Genomic DNA, 22,450 nt, shown 5'->3' with positions numbered 1-22,450 from the left:
CAATGTCCTTCCCCCTCTTCCTGCATGTGCCATTGTGCTTTTGTTCACACTGAGACATCTTCAGATCAGTTCAGGTCTCTTAAACAGTTTATATAATGGTACATGAGAGTTTTATTTCTACTCCTCTCACACCACCTCTTAACAAATATACAATGGCAGGAGTGTGACAATTTCACACTTGATGAAAATGGTGAATATTTTCGGGTCAGCCACCTGAAAATATTCCCACCGTGGGAAACCTGCCTGCAGACTAACCTGGCTTTCAGTGCACAGTCTGCTCTGCAGATGCTGTGTGTTAACTTGGTGTCGAGTAACGTGCTAGCATGGGTGAGTTAAGCTTCCTTGTTATTATGCTGTTTCCTGCTTTTTTATCTGATATTCATTAAAACCTCTATTTTCAGAAGTACTAAGCTCATTTAACTTCCCACTTATTTCAAATGCAGTTTCAGCTGACTTAAAAAAAAAAAAAAAAATCAAGCTTTTACTGCAGTCTCAAAAATGGGTGGGTGTTTGACTTCAAGCAGATCTAGTAACAGTCAATTTAGGGTAATTGTAGTAAACAAACAAAGAAATGTGAAATGAACTTACCGGTAGGAAAAAACAGTTATTTTGTATACACCACTGTGTCTGATTACTCGAGTTAGGAAAACTTGCATTTGATGAATTAAGAACTGAGGGAAAAGCTATCACAGCATTATCCAAGAAAAACTAGAAAAAAAAAAATCAACATATAATCCATTAGCATGACAGCTGTTTAAGGTCAAAATAGAGAATAGGAATGGAGAAGCAGAGACAGCCTTGCATGTAACCATTTAACTTTGGTATTTCACTATTTTTTTGTATTTTAATTTGAAATAGGAAAAGAAAGATGACAAAACATGATTACTTGTTCCTGCATTTTCAAACAAAAACAACTTTGCTAACCTTCACCTGACACTTTCCACTTGAATAAAAGAAAAAGGCTCTTTGTTGTATTACTTTCATATATCAGAAGCTCACACACCCACAAGACAATGAAGAAGGAAACTCAATATGAATAATTCCTGGATTTACCTCAACTGAATGTCCTATTTAAACACAGGAAGAATTAAAGAAAGAATAAGAAGTCTTTAGTGAAGTTGGTTTACACAGATGCAATAACATAATAATGCTGACATTAATATCAGGACTAAAGTAGTTGAAACTGAAAAGTGGATCCAGTTGTCTGTTGGGTCATCATATTCAGTAATCACACAGGAAACCATCATCATACAGAGCCCCTTGCTGCAGTGATCCAGTGCTTTCTTAACAATTTAGCTTTCAGTGACTACATTTATTCCAGTAGTTTGAATCTCAATATTTAAGCTGTTTCTACATTTAACCACTCTTCATGGCTAGTTCTCTTGTTTTTTGTCTTGTCATAATCTTATCTTCTAGCTTTCACATAGCTTCTTTCTCTCCCTGTTATTTAAAGTCCTAATTTTTAGTGTCATCTCAGACTTCACTGTGCTCATCAATCTATGTTTTTTCTTGTTCCTTCCCTGAAAACAAGCTTTTCATTCCCCTAATTAGTCTAGTAGTCACCCTCTGTACATATTTCTTTCAATTCAACCTTCTGGGTGACCAAAACTGCCAACACACTTCCCAGATTTTATCAATGAGTCATGCAATAGCACTAATACTAATTCTGCAGAAAATATATTACCGTACATCCTAGAGTCACAGAACTTTTACGGTAGGAGGGGACCTCTGGAGACCATCCAGTCCAACCCCCCTGCGGTGGCACAGTCCCCTAGATCAGGTTACACATGGACGTGTCCGGGTGGGGTTTGAATGTCTCCGGACAGGGAGACTCCATGACCTCCCTGAGCAGCCGTTTCCACCCTCAATGTAAATAAGTTCTTCCTCATGTTGAGGTGGAACTTGTCTTTTAGTTTATGGCCATTGCTCCCCATCCTGTCTCTGGGCACCACTGAAAAGAGTCTGGACCATCCTCTTCACACCCGCCTCGGAGATATTAATATGTATTGAATAAATTGAATATAAAAACTGAATTTATATATCTAGAACTTATATATCTAGAATTTATATATCCTCCTTTATTCACAGCTACAAAACCTTAATAGCTCACTGTAACTCATGCAGCTGAGTCTCAGACAGATCTTGATGTTACAGGAGCTTAACACATTCTGCATATGGACATCACCCCAGCTATTAACATCACAAATCAGCAAATGTGAGGTAGCTTTCCTTCATTTGCACTTACCTAGGTAAATGCAGTTTATACTTATCATGGGTTAAAAGCAGTCACATGGATGATTATTGTGATTCAGCTGAGTTGACATTAAACCCACATAATTAATTAAAATCCTGAACTCATTGCCTATCCATCTGATGAGCTTCCAACATGTATCAGAATTTCTTGTCACTGATCTGTCAGACCAGCTATAATCTTGAGCTTTTTACTACTAATTTTTTTCCTAGTTCTTTTACTCAAATCCACACCTGACTAAAATCTAAAATCCCAAGCCTTACCTCACAGACACTGATTGTCACCTTAATTTATTAGCAAATTTCATAGTTCCTCTTATACACTAAATATGAAAATCCACACGTGGCTGACCAGAGTAGAACTCCACAGGTCACCTCCCTCTCACACGCTGTTCTCTGCAGGTAGTCACTCTGTAACCCACCTCTAAATTCTTTCTCCATTTCTGTCTTTAACTACTGTTACAGAGAAAACCTGAACTGCTTCATGCAGAGCAACTAAATGTGGGTCAAAATGGTTTCTTGATTAACTAATGTTAGATCTGGTCAGTCACAGTTCTGTACAGCCAGGTCTTGGAAACTTCCAAGGACAGAGACCCACAATCCCCCTTGGCAGCAGTCAGCACTGTACATGCACAGTGACTTCTTTTGTCTTTCTAAAGACTGACCAACCTCCCATGTCACCACCTGTGTAGAGTGCCTTTTGGTAAGTTTTATATCTCTGCTGAGAAGAGTCTGAAGCCACTCTCTCTCAACTCTCCTTCAACAGAAGTCCAAGGCTGTGGATTTGCAAAGGTTATCAATATGCCACCTATTACCAAAACCAAGCTGGCACTCACCTGTGTTTATGCAGTTGCAATTTTGGGTTCTCCTGCTTTGCCAACTTAACTGTGCATGTGAAACTACATGTAATTAACCTGCCATCAGATAAACCAGGAAAAACAGACCCTACAAAATGTTAATAAACACCTACAGATTTTGAAGCATTCTTGTATAACTGATCCCAAAGAGAATCACAGAATCGCAGAATCACAGAATAATGAGGTTGGAAGAGACCTCTAAGATCATCAAGTCCAACCTATGCCTTAACACCTCAACTAGACTATAGCACTAAGTGCCATGTCCAGTCTTTTTTTAAACACATCCAGAGATAGTGACTCCACCACCTCCTTGGGAAGACAATTCCAGTGCTTTATTATTCTTTCAGTGAAAATTTTTTTCCTAATATCTAACCTGTACCTTCCCTGACGTAGCTTGAGACTGTGTCCCCTTGTTCTGTCAGTTGCTGCCCGGTGGAAGAGACCAACCCCCACCTGTCTACAACCTCCCTTCAGAAAGAGCTCTAATGACGTTCACATGCAGAATTACATGCACATCTGCCTCTTCCCACAGGATGTGCAGGTGAAATGCACACACTCCCTCTTCTGGGAATGCAGGTTCCCCTACTGGCACACGCTGCTGAAGGGAGATGCAGGTACTCTAGTTTTATGTGCACATGTGCAGCTCCCTGCAAGCCATCAATGCACATGCTGGAGACAGAGCCCTGTGAGTTTGTGTGCAGGGGCAAACCTGAGCAGTGGTTTTCCCTGCTTGTCCCAGCCTGTGCTGTTGCTTGCTCATTTGGGCAAGGCTGCTCTTGCTGGCTGAGACAGAGGTGTGATGCCAGAGAGGTGACTTATGACAGTGTCATCATAGTGTTTTGACAATCATCTGTTTCCACTCATAGCTCTCTGTCTCCTGGTAGACATTTCCACATTGCTCAGAGAGGCTGTGGAGTCTCCCTCACTGGAGATTTTCGTGAACCATCTGGACGCAATCCTGTGCCCTGTGCTCTATGATGACCCTGCTTGAGCCGGGATGTTGGATCAGATGACCTCTGTGGTCCTTTCCAACCTGACCCATTCTGTGATTCTCTGTATTTTTTTACTTCTTTTCACACTATTTCACACTATTTCTTTACTTAAGGATTTTCTGAAGTTGCTTGATTACTTTTTAAGCCAGCTGATGCTCGCCTGCCTCTTTTAAGAGGAACAATTTTGGTCAAAAACCCTTCAGACAGCTGTGAAGATGTACTCCCCCTCCCTGCCTCCAGCCATTTAATAGCTTTTGTTAACGAGGGCATTTGCCAAGGGAACCCACATCCCACTAACAGTGCATATACTTTTTCTGTAAACATGAAATATTTAGTTTCAGAATCCCACCTTATGCAAGTCCCCAGAGTAAAGATTATATAACATGAAGAACTCAAACACAATTATATTATAGAAACATATATGGCATGCATATTTATATATGTTAATTTTTATTAAAGCATTTTAATTTGGATTTTGAACTTTGCACAAAGCATTTCTGATCTCTAAATGTTACCTGTGTATGCAGAACACTATATGAAATATGGTAGATCTATACATATATTAATAAATATAAAAAGGGGGAAAAAAGGATATGGAAGTTTTGTCACCTGCCATGAGCCAAACAACACTTATTTCTGAATGATGTGTTTGCACTTGTTTTTCTTGTCTCTCCTCAGCTATCTACATCTGCTATCATGCTTTGAAGATACATATTGTTCTTCAACATAGTATTTTTTAGAAGAGTAGGTTCACTCCTACTAAGCAGTCACACCCACTCAAATGACTCAAATGAAAGCAGTATTTTTTGTGAATACCAACGTTTGCCAGGGAACGTCTGAGCATGCTACCATTAAATTCTTATTTTAACTTCGTATATTCTAACAGATTTTTCTTTTCTTGTGTTCACATGATCTGCAATCCTCAGTTGTAAGTTTTCCACCTCACGTAATGAAAATACCTGCTTTCAGAGAGAGCCATGTGGTGACACACCCTCCCCCCAAAAGATGTGATGAGCAAATTAGCACATCTCTCTTGATGTCTGAAAACAACAACATAATACTCTAGTTTAGATCTCATTAGGAAATAAGTCATCTTTCTCACTGGGGCATGAAAGTACCTGGATGTAGAATGCATACCACAGCTTCCTTTGAAAAATGGCAGTTGGACAGGCAGTTGAGTCAGGACTTCTATTCCCAGATCCTCACAAGAATGCCCCAAGAATAGTGTGAATAATCACAAATTCTGGTGTCATTCCCCCTCTTCCCAAGCTCAAAAGGAGAGGTTTAAGGACGGCCTGGAATGCTAAGCTCCTACCAAGACTATTGTGCAATTTTCCACCAAATAAAGGTGATGCTGAGATATTGGTAAGTTGTAAACGGATAATGAAAATCCAGAGAGTACTGAAATGCATTTGGCAGAAATTTTAGAGCATTTTGACTTCGGGTTTGTAAAACATTTCTTTACTTCACAGTGCTCATGCCTCTGTGTTATTTGGTGTCTCTGGCGTCTCTCTTGTTAACAGTCAAAGGGAGCAAATTAAAAAATGGCTCAATAATTTCTTTTTTTATGAAAGTTTGTATGCCAAATGAAAATGCGTAACTATCTTCGAGCCGCCATGTATTCAATTCCCAGCTCCCTGTAGAAGCAATATGTAGAGGCAAGTCACTGCCTTGTTCAAAGTCCCACCAAGAGGAAACATGAGGAGCCTGCTGGCCCTTTACAGACTCAGACAGCATGACTTTTGCATTTGAGCACGCAGAGATGCTCATTTAGAAAGGCAGTGACAGCACGACTCTATCCCTTCCCACATCCTTGAAAGAAACCAGAACTGCTGTAAACATTATTTCAGAGCAGAGTCTCACCTGCTAGTGCATCTTTGTTAGTCTGTGTACCTAGACGGATACTGATTTTTTAAAGTTCCTTAAATCCTGGAATAGATTTGTGGCTGGGCAAGTGGCAAGTACCACTTAAATGACATTACTTCAGCTGTGCTTTCTCCTTCCAACCCTCTGGCCAGGTCAATCTCTAGGCAGTGTCTGTATATTCTTCTTGAAAGACATGCATTAGGCATACTCCAAAGCAGGATCTTCAGTGTGCCAGGTTCTATGGGGACATATAACTAGAGTGTATCTGCTAAAGTGCTTAACAATTAAAAATACAAGTTCAGCAACAGCATCAACTCCACTAAAAGGAAGTATAGTAAAGAAAGCAACTTTCCATCATGAGAATGAAAGCAGGTTTGATTAATTATTTGTCATTATTTTAACACAGGATATCATTCATGACCAATGAAGGGGGGGAGTGGCAATACTTGCATCATTTAAGGCAGGTCGTGCTCACAGATGTACATTAACCAATGGAACAGAAATACTAAAACCTTTCTCAATCTTCACATTCCTAAACGTGTTAAGAGGAAACAGTCCAGTTACTAAAATTCACTGGATGAAAAGACAAGAAAGCAAGTAAAATCTAGAGAAGGGCCACAAAGATTAGCAGAGGGCTGGAGCACTCTCCTGTGAAAACAGGGTGAGAGAGCTGGGGTTCTTCAGCCTGGAGAAAAGAAGGCTTCAGGGAGCCCTTAGAGCACCTTCCAGTACCTGCAGGGCCTAAGAAAGATGGGGACCGACTTTGTAGCAGGGTCTGTCACAATAGGACAAGGGGTAATGATTTTAAACTAAAGCAGGGCAGATTCAGACTAGATATAAGGAAATATATGATGAGGGTGGTGAGGCACTAGAACACATTTCCCAGGGAGGTGGTGGATGTCCTGTTCCTGGAAACATTCAAAGTCAGGTTAGACAGGGCTCTGTGCACTCTGATTCAATTGAAGATGTCCCTGCCCATGGCGAGGGCGGGTGGGGGGGGGTGAACTATATGACTTTTTAAGATTCTTTTCAACCCAAATGATTCTATGATTCTATGATTCTATGATTCTATGATTCTATGATTCTATGATTCTATGATTCTATGATTCTATGATTCTATGATTCTATGATTCTATGATTCTATGATTCTATGATTCTATGATTCTATGATTCTATGATTCTATGATTCTGTGGTCCTGAATCTTAAAGCTGGTAGTTGAGAGTAATTAAGAGTTAGTGGGACAGTACAACCCTGAGAGCTTGTTACTTGTGCCAAGAGCCGTTCATGCATTTGATGCAGAATTCACTGAAACCAGGAGCTGCTGCAGGACTCTTTTACCATGCCCTATTCCTTGAGATCAAATAAATCCCAGAGGATGGTGAGGCACAATCATTTGATGTACTCCATGCAGTCATTCATTCAGTTTTCAAGTATTAACCCTTCACAGTCACACAGTCCTGCAGTCTCTCTGGGCCGCCTGGATTGCTCCATGCAGGATACTTTCTCCTGATCAGTTTAAAGCAGGTCAGCTTGACAAAAACAACTTTCCTCAGCCATTGAGGGATGTCCTGCTGTCTATATAGCACCAGATCTAATGCTTAACCTCTCCCTTCAGCTCAGAACTATTTGATACTTATGTGACATTAGATACTTATGTGACATTTTTAACTTCCCTTTGCTGATCAGAACTGCATATGTCTCAAGCCTGAAGAAGAGATTTAGACGTCTGCTGAAACAGATAATTTCAAATAAAATTGCACCCCCACTCTTCTCCAGTCTCCCTTGACCATGAAGACTGAGCTTTGTTTGACATTTTGGTCTTAATGATGATTTATCAGGTGTCACACGGCTAGACACTTTTTATCTCCATTAAATCTTAATGGCTACATTTTGCCTTTTTCTACTGAAATGGTTCATGGAAGTAAATGCAGTTAACAGACCCTGCTATTAAGTACATGTTGCTTGGAGATATAATAATGATACTTCAGAGTCTCTCCCACAATTTGCTAATGCAAATTTCACAATCACATTTAAAGTCATTTTTGCTAGTCAAACTATTAAGGTTTAGTTTCGAGGTGGGAATTGTGCTTAAAATTATCATCTCATGCATATCATGGAACAGGATTATTTGTAACACTGTAGCATTGCTGATAAGGCACTAAGACTTTAAAATAAAGCCTATTAGCTTTTACTATAACATCCAGTCCACATAAAATTGGACATGAGCCAATAAAACTAAATTTTTTTTCTAAAAATTATGTACTGAACAACTCCTTTTTTTTTTTTTTTTGCTAAAATGTCTTTTACTACTTGAAGGCCAAATTTGAAGTGGGCTGTACACACTAGTAGAACTTTCGTCTAAGCAAAAAACAGTTGCTGACTGTATCTCCTTTTACAGTTTTATACTTAACCATATGCATGAAGTCTAACTCAAAGTATACTTTAAACCCAAGTAGGTTCTTTCTTTTCTTCTGATATATTTACAGAGTTCAAAATAAGAGAAAATCTAGCCTGATATTCATTTTACAAGTTATTAAATCTCTGAGGTTTATGCTGTTGTATAACTTTTGCATGGCTAAATGTTATAATTCAAAAAGGCATATAGTCTTCAGCTAATGGAGAATCAACAGCTTTTTAGAATAACTGTTTCCATTGCTAACTGCTTTCACTGATGAAAAGTCAGTTTATTTTCTCATTTTCAGCCACTGCTTCTTTGAGTTTCTCCTCTCCCAGCCTTACACACTAAATTCACTTATGTGAATTTTAGATTTTGGAAATGGAATTGGTTTTGTGGTTCTCTCCTCTCCTTCAAAAAATGAAGGAAATAGAAAGACCAGAAAACCAACATTAACGAGACTAGAAAAATTTAACAGTAAATTTTGGAGTAAACAGTAAAGAAACCCAGTAAAAATGGAGAGAATACTCTACCAGAATTTTCAAGTGTTCACATTTAAAAGCCCACATCACATCATTTGGGCAAATTTAGTATTTAGTGCAACAAATTATTGACTAAGTGTCCCTTGAAATGTGGGAAAACAAAACAGTGTAGGTATTATCAATCTTAAAGTCCTTTATGAGTCCTAAGTAACAAAAGTACCAGCAACTCAAGGAAGCATTAGAGTTGCAGTTTCAAAAGCACTGAAATGTGAATGTCATTCACTTGAAACATGAATAATATCTATGCACTGATGTTGTGATGAAAACATTGCCTAAATAAATGTTAGAGTTCCCACTTTGCAGATAAAGAACTGAACTGGAACAATTTCACAGGTTTATGAACAGAATCCTCCTTAGCCAACAGGACAAAACAAAAGAAGACTTTTGATCCCTCGTACTGCTCATCCCATTACACAACCGACCCTCAGACTAAATGAGATTGTTAAGATTCATGCTTTAGGCAAACTAATGACATATTTACTCTGTAATTGCTATAGCTGCAAAAGAACAATAAAATTACATGGATTTTCCCAGTTAGGAGAGAAAAGCATAGGTTGAAATCACTTAAGTAGATGTAAGCCCTAACAAAGTTGTTAGGTCAGTACTTTTGAAGTTTTGACATAACTTTGAAATTTTTTTCTTATTTAAAAAAAAAGATAAGCATATGAAATCAATAATGTATACATAATGTTCATATTGAGGTCAGCAGAGGAGCATCACAAAAACTGAATAAAGCTTAGTTTGTTTCACAAAAGGTCTTCCACAAATCCAATGAGGAGATACTTCATTTGTTCAGCAATGCTGTTTTTCCAAGTGATGCATAGATGACTAAGGGACTTGCACAATTCAAAGCTGCGATTTAATTGTTTTCAGTTCATTATAAATAATATTTTCCTTTAACAAATTTAGCCAGGGTCTGAACTCTTGCCGAGCATCCTGTCTGCAGAGGTCTCAATGCCACAGTATGTTTTCTTATGCTCTGCTTTACATTTTTGTCTCTGGCAATTATCACATAGGTTCCTGGCATAGCCACAGGCCATAAATTTAACATATACACAAATACTGAAAAACAACAACAACAAATCTTAAATGGACAAAAACCATGAAAAAATACCCCTTTTGCCCTTACCATGTTGAATACAGCCATGGTTAATATTATAGCAGTGGTTGTCAATGTAAGAGTGATCCTTGGCCAAGGACGGTTTGCAATTATTCCAGATGATTTCAGGATCCACAACAAAGAAGCTGATGCTTTCTTGCTGCATTGCTAAGTGCAAACAGTTTGTAAAAGAGAAAGAAAAAGATCTTTAGTATATTTAATTAGTATAAACAGGGGTAGAATCAAGATATCTCAGGACTGAGGGCAGCATTAATCTTACAACATTGTACAGAACTATTTAACTGTTATAGTCTCACAAGAATTACTGACAATGATTAAACATGAAAATAAAGTAGAATTTGTTTAAATATCTGCCATAATATTCCATTAAATAATTATAATTTGCAAGTAAATTACTAAACATTCAATACATATATATTTGCTATTCAATAATAGGAAAATACAATTGGCAGCAGCGTCATTAACTTTAACATCAGCATCATCCTTGAAAATGAACTGACCTGCCTTGACTGAATTAAGTCATGTTTAGTAGCCTCTGGAAACTTCAAAATGTAAATAATGACTCTGCAAAATCTTTGACATGGAATAAAGGAAGCCCACAAAACAAGAGAGTTTCCACGCTTTTCTTTCATTTTTTGGAGTATTGTTGGATAATTAATTTTAAATGGAAAATAACTCAGTGAAGCAAATCAACCTTCCCTAAAACTACCTAGAAGGCAAATAAGCATTTCATAGAAAACTGGGCATAAAATTTGACACAAAAAGTATTTAGGAAATAGAAAAAATTTCTTATATAGTGGCAAAAATTAACAATAAAAAACCCTGACTCATTTAATCTGCTTCTAAGAAGACATTGCAAAGTCTCCATTCATACATGCATAGTGCCTAGAGGCACAAGAAGCTCACAGAGAATAAACAACGATTTGTGACACATCCAATAAACATTAATTTTCCCAAAACTTTAGCAATGAGGAGGTAAGGTTGCCTAGAAGCATCTTGTGCCCTTTCCAAATGTCAAATTCAGTTATATGGAAACCTCTGTAAAAAAGGCAAAGAAAATTTAAGGAACATGACAACCCCAGAAAAATAATTGGTTTTTTCAATGCCTTTTCTCTATTTACTTAATTTACATTATCCAAGATGGCTTTGCATATTGTTTTCACCCTTGCCCCAACCATCAGCAGAGATACAAGCTCAGGAACTCTCAAAAATGAGAACTCAAGCATGAAAAACTACCAAATATAGGATTTAATTTACAGCATGTAAAATGCATTTTTTTCAGGTTCAATAGCTGTGGCAGATCATGCCAAATTACATCACTACCCTGCACATGGAATGCATTTTGCATGAAGGTCTTTATCACATTGCACATAAGTATTTTGCTCCTAATTATATATTATTTGGACAAATCCACTGTATATGCAGAGCTCTTTTTACATTTTTTTTTTTTTAATGACAGGGAGTTTTGCATACTGAATTGAACAGATTCTGAATTCAGTTCCAGGAAGGTCAAAACAATCACTGGAATCTTAAGGATGGACAAAGAAAAGGGAAAAAACACGCAGCTTTTGTATAGACATTACTCCTCTCCCTTATTAAAAACCGACCCAAAATCATAAAAGGACCTGCATTTTTTAACAAAAAATTCCTGCTCAAAAGCCTTTTTGAACTCTCTAACCTTGTTCTTCAGCCCTAAGTACACAGAAAATTTCAATATAATTTGAATCCATACATAGATTTTACAAAACTTTTGTCATCCCACACACTTCAATGTAGTAAAAGGCACAAAGCATTGATTGCTGCTGTTGCTACAGGAGGGAAGTGTTCTGATGGATGCAGGGAATGGATCTGTGTGACAATGAATCATTCAGTTATCTGTCTAGTCTGCCTAAAACCCAATGAGTCAGGGAGCATTGATTTATGGCAAATTAAAGCAGTCATGAAATTGTGCCCTAATTACTCTTTACCTTTACTATAGCTCACCCATAGCTTTACTACAACTTAACCTATATTGTTCTGTGATTTCCTTGGAAAATTAAAACCAGCTGGTAAGTCTAAGTTGCATTAGACACAAAAAACTAGGCAAGTAGACTGAGAAAGGACTAGGAATACAAAATAGTTAAGAAGTTATATATATATACTTACATATGTATATGTAAAGCTGTACACTGTGTTCTTTCTGAGTTACATTACAGGGAACTATAATGCTCAAGGAAAGTCTTTAGGATTAGAAAATCCAAGAAAATAAGTTAATGAGGGAAATAAATTATCTAGTCTGAACAAGATATAATTTATTATGAATTTTACAGGGTTTATGTCAACTGATAAGAAGCTAATCAAATCAAAGACCTGGTGATGATCAAAAGGGCAGTGATAGTTGATGAGTAACATCAACAACAGAAGCCACTGAATTTTCTGCTTCTAAGATGACTGAAAGAGGTTGCTGCAGTCATGATTTCTGATGGAAAACCTACCAAGAAGCTTCAATGAGAAATCTTCCTTTCCAGGACATCCCGCAAACAAAGGGTGATTCCTGCCTAAAAGGGTAGCAGGCTGGCATATGGCAGTTAATTTTGCTAATCGGACAAAGCAATTTGGAATTGTGTAAAACACTGGTATATCTTAAGGGCATTGTGGGTATGTGGAAAACTTACATGGCATTTAGGGGACAGGACACAGGAGAGGAAAGGAAAGCATAAATGTGGATCAGAGATGTACAAATACAGGTAGGTGGTGATGAGAAAGGATGAAAGGAAATGGATGCAGGTGAGTACTTTTCTAAATGAGTCTATTGCATTTTATTATTAACTTCTCTCTCTAATTATCCTCTGTGTAAGTGCAGTCCTTATTCAGAGCCTGCATGTGTGTGAATGGCAGCAAACTTCATGCTGGAGTAGATGGGAAGGGGCACGGGATGGATGCCAGGCCCTGGAGAGAGATCACATAGGTGAGACAACTGAGGGCTGGGTGTCAGGAGCTGAACTGGCTCAGACCAGTCCCTGAGGAGACCCACAGGGTGTGTGTGACCATAAAGAAAATTCAAACAGAACTGTTTGGCAAGTAGGAGATCTACATTTGAAAGACCCAAGGTTTGAGCTGGTCACTTGGTAAAGGGTGCAGAGCCTGGGTATGGATATTGTATTGACTAAAATTCCACGTGCCAGACCCGTGAGTGAAAGCGTGCCTGTGGATGGTGACAGTCAGGAAGTGTATAGTCCATCAGTCCTGATCCTCCAGAAAGAAAGAACTAGACCATCAGTGTTGATCATGTTTATGTGAGTGCTGCTTATTGTTATGTGGGTGCTGGAAGAGAGCTGTTCTGTCCATGGATCTATGTCATTGGTCCTCTGTGTATCATACATGCCCATTGGGAACACCTCACGACAAGTTGCACCTCAGACTTCAATGGGAGTGGGACAGGAGGATCCCCTCCCTGGGTTTTAAATTCCATCAAATTCCTGGCCTCAAAGGGTCAGGAAGGAGCACTTCCCAGCTCCAGAACTCCACTGGACCAAACAAGCTCTAGCAGCCCTTACCTTCAATTTCAAACCCTTAAAAACCACAGCTCAGTAAAAAATGCAAAACAATGCTGCAAAAAAGGTGCTCTCGTGTTTTAGTAGCACTACGCAATGTAAACTGAGTGTTCTCTACTCATATGAACAATTTGCAGTATCTTAATTCTGAGGATAAAATTAACTTTCACACAGAAAAATCTCCATGGAATCCCAATATCTAAATACAAGAATGTTGGCATCAAATGATGGTGATTTTTCAAAATTTTCTACTTAAACATCAATGCTTCCAATTGTTAAATTTGAACTTTTTTTGTGTTTGAAAGTAATAATTGAACAAAGATACAGTAGAGAATTGCTGAGACTACTTAGCAATGTCCATGCTGAGAACAGCATGTATTGCTGAGAACTCTCTTCATTTTCAAAGTACCTGGAAAACAGGTACACACTTATGTCACTTCTGTACTAAAATTCCTTGCAATAATTCCAATTTTTCTTTGTTTACAAGAGTTTTGAACAATATCACCTGACCTTGCTAATATATTTTAGTAAGGAGGAACTTATTGGACTGATTTTCTACATTTCTTTAAAAAAGTGTTTTCCTGCTACCATTAAGGGGAAAAAAAAAAAAAGAGAGGAACTTTATCACTTAGAAAAGGTCTGGAGAACAACATAAATTTCAGGAAACAATATATCATCCAGTCAATGTGATTAATCAACGAAGAGATTCTATTATTTCTATTGCTCTTGCTAAAATTACAAGATGCTGCTGGCTCTAACCAAAGAACAACGTGAGTGGTGTTAAGAGTGCAACTTTTAACATTAAGTTCTAGATAGTTATTTCTACTTGTCAAACAGAAGCACAACTGAGTTATGTACGTCTTACCAGGCTGTTTAATGCACAACTCTGAGTTCTGGACGGGAAAGACCCCTGTTAGTTCAGTACATCTGCCCTGCCCACCTTATTTGTCTGAAAGGAAAACTTATGACAAAATCCTAAAAATCTTTAAGCCATTAAATAAATATTCCTAGGAAAACATGAAAGAATATACTATTAAATAATAATTCTCTGTGTGAATAACAGATTTGCTGAACTTCGTTTCACTTTTGAGCAGTCCAGATCCAGTCCATAGGTAGTAAGACTGCAGCAGTTCAGTAAAGCTGAAAATCTGGGGAATCCCTGGAAGCAGAACTGGAGGGGTGGGGGTAATCATTAAAACCACTCTTAAAAGCAGACTTATGCAGGCTTATTTTGCTGATTCCACCATACATTTTTTGTTGTAAATATCATGTCTCCTTTGCAATTTTCTGAATAACATGGAGAATGAGATTAAAGAAAGAATCAGTCCTTGGAAGCATGCAAGTAGGATAAGACATCAGATCTCTATCACGGTATTTATTCTAAGTGGAGCTTGAAGAATATGGTTCAATGTTTATCATTTACTGACTAGAAATAATAGGTATTTGTAGTATGAGAGGTGACTAATGTATTATCTTTTCATCTGAACATGTTAAATCTGATGACAGCACAACTTGATAATGAGCAATAACTTATTTTGAATATTCAGGACATTAAAATATATCCTGTGTTGTCTTTCCACACACAAAAACCTACTTCAGCATTTAATAAGTTGACTGCTGTCTTTCTAAGTGGGATCAAGGAACTGGTGCGAGAATTAATTGTGACAGCTATGTTGTAGATGAAAGACAGTGTTTCAAGAGCTGTCACACTTCTCCTTCACAAGCTAGTTGAGGTTGGAACATTTCCACTAAAAACTTCTTATTTACAGAAAGCCAGTGAATCACATTTTTTACAGTTCTATTGTTGCTCTTTTCATTTGGCATTCAAATACAAATTGATATTTTACCAGTATTGATGCTTCAAAGAATGCAATCAAGAGAAACAAAATTCAGGTTTTTTTACACTCTTGTTTTCACTCAGAGTTGAAGAAGACACCAAAGTTCAAACCTAAAGAACTTGCTGACAGCAATTACACTGACATAAACTTGGAGAAGGAGGATTTTGCTATACTGACACAAGCTTTTACTTTACATACTTATTAATGCTCCTAATGTCAACAAAAAGGACCAAAGTACTTTTAAAATGAGTATTGTAAAACCAAGCTTTTGAATTCCATAGTGGCACCTATAAATCTAAGCTAGGAATTTTGAATCACACAAAATGTGTCCAGGTGAAAAGTCTGCTCAATTCTACTTCATGCAACTGACTGGATAAAATCTAGAATCCTGAAAAAAGAAATAACAGCAAAAACTAAAGTCATCATCACATTTTTAATTTCCCCATACTTTGCAGTGCTAATTATTCTTTACAACAGGTGATGTTAAAATGGCCACTTGATTCCCTTCAGCTGTGTCTTTCAAAGGAAAGAACATGTCAGTGACCTGCACAAATATGCCTTTAGGCAGTCAGAGTTCAGTCCTGGCACTTCCTGTGCTGCTTTCCTCACTGAAACATACTATCACTGTATTATATGCTATTTTAAGTTGTTCTCAGTCCCTCCCATCAAGGTTTCTAGTTTTCTCAGAAAATACTGAAAGAGCCACTAGTTTTGAGAAGAATCAAACCTGAATGACATTTTAAGGACAATGCTCAGGGCACTGAACTAGAGGAAGAATTTCTGAATGCCATGTTCTACACTGGCCAAGTCTCAATCTCCAAGTGAGATTCTACCAGCCAAAAACTGTCTCACACAACAGGAGCTCTGATCTGTGCCCATATTCTGGTACTAGCACATCATGTGTATCAGCTCTCAGGTAATACTTCTATAGACCCTTGAAAACAATCTGGATGCTCTCTGCTTTCCCGCTTTTTCAATAACTGCAGGAAAAATGGTTTGCACATGAGGAAGCATGCCAGGGTAACTCTTTATTTGAAATTACCTTACAATCTCATCATGGGCAAAAACACTAAATGACAGCATTGCAGGATTTGAAAAGTTATTAAAAGAAAATTTTTGGCAAAGCAGACATAAAGAATGCGGTTTTCATCGAGTTAGGAAATTCTTCAGCTGGCTTCAATCATGCAACTAATGTCCTAAACATGAAACTCAAGAAACTGAATAAGAAGAAGGATTTTTGTTAGTGAAATCAGTACAATTATAACAATTCCTGAAGTCTGAAAATGATACTAAGTAAGTGGTGATGGATTTGCTGTTGTAGTGCCTCTGCTAGAGACTCATTAGAATGATTTTTAGCATTGATGAGCCTCTTTCAAGGACCTTGTTGTGGGTGCCAACATGCCTATTTAGGTTCTCCTCACCTAAACATCTTTGTTTTAATCTTCATTCTAGTAAGGCAAAACCTTACTAGGGAAGAAACTAAAGGGCTTAGATCTTTCATCTGTATCTGCATTAAAAGACACTCATATGAAAGGTAAAATTCCAGACTGAAAATAATTTCCAATTATTGCTGGTGCTGATATTTCTTTCCTTACAGAGCTTTTAAATATCTTATAGGTACACAGTCATTCTGACTGTACCTAAGTGCCAGTGCCAATTGCTTTAGAGTAAAATACAACCCCCTGCAAAAAAAAAGGTAAAGATTGTGTATCACTCTTTCTACAGTGGTGTGGTGTAAATAATGTGCTCTCTTCTAGCAGGGCCAGGGCTCATGGCTGCCCTTTGTCAGAGACTTCAGTAACCTCAAATCAGAACATCTTTCTCAACTGTGAAGCCAGTTATTTCTGCTGCTTGTTTTGTTGGCATGGTGTTCTGCTAATTCCACGATTCAATTGGGTATTTAAGAGAGACTACAAATATGTTCAGATGAGATGACATTGCTTCTATCTTCTCTGTTAGTAGTCAAACAGGTTTGCAAGGCATAAACATATACAACAAAAAAAATCCATGTCATATTAATGGAAAGTTACTGGCACAAGGAGAATTTCACATCAATTAAGTGCATGCATGTCCCACGTAATGCAAATAGATTTTTGAGACAGTATTTGCATCAAATGCATAAAGAACATCTTGAGATTAATATTTCTTTGGCCAGCTACCTCAGCTACCCAAAAGATCTTTCCTTTACATGCTTAGAGTGGTTTTTTTCCTACTGAGTGCATTACATTTCCCAATGTATCATTTAGATACCAGATGTCTGCTTTCTTGCATTCACAGCAGGAGGTAAAACACATCTAACACTTGCTAGGTCTGAGGCCTTCACATGCATTCTATGAACTCATCTGTACTTCGAGGAGGTGAAGAGAAGAGACATGAGCTAAAGGACAATCACTGTCCTCTATCCCTCTATTTGGGAAAAAACTCCTAAAGGAAAATTCAAAGAAAATAGTCAAAGTTCATTAAAAAGAAGGGCCTACATTTAAAAGATAAAAATACAAGACAAATATTATCTTTATGATCAAAAATACTCATAATCTTTAAGACTAAGTATCTTTGAATACTGTGACTACCCAAAAAACAACAAAAAATTAAAAAATGTAATAGGCACAAAAAAGTAATTAGAATATAGAAGATATAAATTCCTTTCAAGTTTCAGGGTATATGTATGCCATTTTAGCTAGGACTGAGCAAAGTTTAATGCCTATGGGCAAATGACTGTTTCTGTGAGAGCTGTCAGCTCTCCCTGCCCTCAGCCTGTTTGCCCAAGACCAGCAGGGGATGCCACAAGAACAGGCTCTAGAAGTCTGTACCCTCCTTATTTGTGCTACTATGGTGCTGCATCTTTGATGGAAAAATTCCTATTCTTCTCTAATGGCTGAATTATCACTTCACCCCAGACAGAGCTGGGCCACGCTGCAGTGCTGCTGAACAGCAGAATCAATTAATAAACTCAGAGTGAAACAGTGAGCATAAATCTCTTCTTACAATATTGCAATTAAATTCCATAAGAGCTAGTAATTTTAGAATTACAGTCTGGATCGGGTTTTTTTTTTTTTTTTTGCCAATGGAATGAAAATCATGCAGAGAAATGTGTTCCATGTTGGTTTTTGTGGGACTTACTCCGTGGTGGCTGCAGCCATTTGTAATAAGTGAAGACTGAGAGTGCAAAGTGCCAAAAGTACTAAGACAAGCATATACAACACAGTGATATCCAGGTGTCCTAAGCTGAACTTAGATTTTGCTGTCTTTACTGGCATTTCAGGTCCCACTCTGTAAATCTTGTAACAGTCCTGTAAATATTTGACTGCTACTGCAAGTTTGTGTACCAGGTTCTGGTGCTCAGGTTGGTGATGAACCTAGTTGGGCACCAGGGTGTTGCTTTTAGGTAGAAGGTTGGTGACTTGGTATTAAAAGGACAGCACGGCGGCTGAGCTTTGCTCTAGCTTTTTGGGCTATAGACAAACACTGACACTAGTATGGTGGATGGTTAAAATGGTGATTTATTAGCTTGTATCTTGGAGTTAAATACTCGAAGGAGTTTCGCTACGTTACAAAGGGACGGTGGGTCTTAGTAAAGGGGAATGGAAATCTACTGAAGTTAGAGGGGAGTTGCATACTTCAGAGGGACTTTTTTCGCTTATCTCTATGGACAAGACTGTGGATGAGGGGGAGGAAGAGTCTTAGCTGCTTTCTTGTTACATTCTGAAATCTTCCGCAGCGCCTGTGTCCTTGCCTACCACACCAGGGCAAGAAAGAGCCCAAAATGTTGGGCAGAGAGAAGGGGAGGGAACACAAAGGGAGAAACAGAGGAGGGGACCCCAGGGTTGGAGGAGCAGGCACTCCATGCTGGAGCAGACAGCCACACTGCAGGAAGACCTGTGCTGGAGTAGGTGATGTTCCTGAAGGAACTGCAGCCTGTGGAGTCCTTAAAATTGAGCAGCATTGAACTGTGAAAGGAAGGAGCAGCAGAGAGAAAGGTCTATGCACCAACCACTCTCCACCCCTACTTGGACTGCTTGAGGGGAGGTAGAGGACTCTGGAGCAGAGGAGTGAAGATAAATTTGGGATAGGGAGGGGTAATGGTGTGGCTTTAATGTTTCTTTTTGTTTCTTACTACGCAAATCTATTCTGATTTGCAATATATTAAATCAATTATATCCAAGTTCAGTCTGTATTTTCTATCAAAGTAATTGGTCAGTCATCTCCCTGCCCTGTCTTAAGCCTTATCTGAATCTTTCTCATCCTGTTTTCCTACCCTGTCCTTCTGAGTGAGGCAGAGTGAGTGAGCAGCTGGGTGAGTGTCTGGCCTGTGACTAACTCACCACATTACATCTGTCAGGGTCAGACAGGCACAAAAAATTCTTCATTTTTTTGGTTGCAATTTTAGAAGAGAGATATTGGGTGATTTTAAACTCTGTAATTGTGTGCAAGTGCATGTACACACAAGGAAATCCACATTTACTACATGCCTTCTATAAGGGAATCCAAAATGTACCTCTTTAGAAAAAGAGGTGTGAAAAAACCCAGAACAAACCCAAACCAATTAAGCCTTAGGATGACAAAGCCTGATTTCTGCTAACAGTGTCACTGTTGTGTGAAAACTCAGATATCAATATTAGTTTCTTTGAAATTTTAGACTGTTTCTTCCAAAAAGAAAATATTTAAAGTGATGGGTCAGATAGCACAATAAATATGCTACCAAAATATAACATAGGCTGTCACTGTGGTTAAAGCTGCAAAACAATACTTTGATTTTGACACAAAGGAAGAAATCTTAGGGAGAGACCAAGGGAAAGGAAAACCTACTGCTTATTGGTTAGCTGCTTCTCACCTGTCACCTTAAGAACTACATCCATGCACGTGAAGGAAAGACAACACTGCATCAACTATGGTCATAACAATATGAAATCTTTTTAGCAGCACAGTTTCTGTATTAGAGGAGCTGAACTCAGAAATACATGGACATAACTCCTCTTCAAGTTATTTAGGTCAGAACATGACAACAGGCAAGTCATCAGAAATGCAATGCTAGGTCTCCATTTCTATTTACAGTATCTACAGTACTTATGTGACATGGGCAAAAAAGATTGAAAATAGGAGTTAGATATTATTCAAGTGGCCCAACTCTACCAACTCTGACTTGGGATATTGTTTTGCCATCCCTTCAAATGCAGAAAAATGTATTCCTCATAAGTAACACTATAAATAAAAGCCCCAGGAGAATGTATGTGGCAGCATTTCTTGATACTATTTCATTAGCACCTCTTTTTCCTACAGGAAAAGGCTGGCTTTTCTTTGAAGGATTTTTCTTTTAATTTTCTTATTCAAGAGTAGTACTCTGACTTCATCATTTTACCTCAATTTACTGTCAATAACAAATAGCAATCAAGTATAATATTGTGAGACAACTAATCTTTGCTTTTAAGTAATAGCAATACTTCTAAGGCCTCACTCTAATGACGAAAAATATTTAAGAATATCATTGCATTATATTTCAGATTAATTCCTGGGCAGTGGCAGCATCTCTAACCTGTTGGAAAGGTAATTGAAATGTATATTAATTCTATTTTCTTAAAAACGTGTCCTGATTAATTACAAGCCTCACAAGAGAAGAGAGAGAAATTATAAAAACCTACTTCCTCTGTTTCTTTCTCTAATTACCCTGTCACACTGTTTTACTGCATACTGAAGTAATTGTCTTTCCTACATGCTTTTTTAAATAAAAGATCTTTCTGTTTTCTCTATGTGAGCTTATGCAAAGACAGAGAAGAAGTGGGTATGCCACATTCAGATTGCATTCACTTTTATACAAATCCAGAAACTCCTCATAACAGATGGAGTTCCATATTGGATCTATTTGAGAACAGAAAAGGGGGTATGCTGAAAGGCTGAAAGGTTTATCCAAATATTGAATTACATTCTCAAATTCAGCATAATAGTACATACACTAATAGATATTATAATAATACCTGGACCGCTCAGTGACAATACTGGAAATTTAATAAAACATTTTTATATTTCAAATGAAATTGTTAGGCAAAATTGTTATGTGAAATATTCTTTAAACTCAGAAAATGGTTTTATACAATACTTAAACAAATACACAGTCCTGCAAGTTAAAGTACTCACAAGATGAGTCACCTCCTCTAAGCACAATAGCAAAAACATTATAAAAGGCAATCTTCAAACAATAATGAAAACCTCTCAGATGATCCAGCTTCATATGAGAAACAGAATATTAGTGTCAATACAACCAATGTATTGGCATTTTCTGCTTTTCAGATAAATCAGGAGATTTTACAAAAAAACAACATGGACAAAACAATGTCTACAGAACCCCCCAGAGCACGCAAATCCTGTTCCTTTAACTGATACTCTGCAAAGGCAAAGTGACTTGGCAAAATCAGAATATGTTATTTGAAAGAAACCATCAACTAATGGATTGGATTTCCTTGAATACCTACCAAAAGCTGTCCAGCGAAACAGATAAACAAAATGAAGGAAAGCAAGAGAAATGCAGCCCCAAATGAAATTCCAAGAATAGATGTTCTAGAAGAAAAGGATAACAGGTATTAATTTCTTTGGTGCACATTTGTAACATGACATTTATTTGTCTGTAATACTGATGATATGAAAAATTACTACGTACAAGATGCAACTTCCAAACACTGATATCATGGAAAGCCAATTCCAACCTTCACCCAAATGCCAGGCATTTCCCTGCCATTTTCTCAATTCAGGAATGCTTCAATTAAATTAACTCTGACTTGCAAAGTTATTACCATGAGAAGCTAATAATTTCTACATGTATAAAGACAGAGTACATTAAGAGAAGCTATGCTTTGTTCTGTTTTAACTTGAGAAAGCCTGTATTAAAGAAGAGCCTTATTGCTTTGCTATTTCGTTGTTGATTTTAAAATAATATAAGAGCCTAAGAGACATACAAAATAAACTTGCTGGTGTTGTACATTCACCCCTAAAAGGCAGAAAACCACACGGGTCAGTGATGCCCATTTTCAGTGCCTCGCAGCAGAAGCTGCAATATCTGTGACGCTG

The 22,450-nt window shown here is 37.8% G+C and overlaps 1 protein-coding gene across 1 annotated transcript in view; it reads right to left on the bottom strand.

Moving 5' to 3' along the window:
• Positions 1 to 22,450, bottom strand: part of ADCY2 (adenylate cyclase 2) — a 210,226-nt gene that overhangs the window by 29,984 nt on the left and 157,792 nt on the right. The window contains exons 15-17 of the mRNA XM_063399668.1: positions 21,859 to 21,943; positions 10,033 to 10,170; positions 589 to 708 (exon numbers count right to left, since the gene is read on the bottom strand). Coding sequence (XP_063255738.1) covers positions 589 to 708; positions 10,033 to 10,170; positions 21,859 to 21,943 — 343 coding nt within the window. The remainder of the gene's footprint in view (positions 1 to 588; positions 709 to 10,032; positions 10,171 to 21,858; positions 21,944 to 22,450) is intronic.

The sequence above is a fragment of the Prinia subflava genome, chromosome 1 (genome assembly GCF_021018805.1).
Source record: "Prinia subflava isolate CZ2003 ecotype Zambia chromosome 1, Cam_Psub_1.2, whole genome shotgun sequence".
NCBI classification, from domain to species: domain Eukaryota; kingdom Metazoa; phylum Chordata; class Aves; order Passeriformes; family Cisticolidae; genus Prinia; species Prinia subflava.
This window is presented reverse-complemented; position numbering and strand designations above follow the sequence as displayed.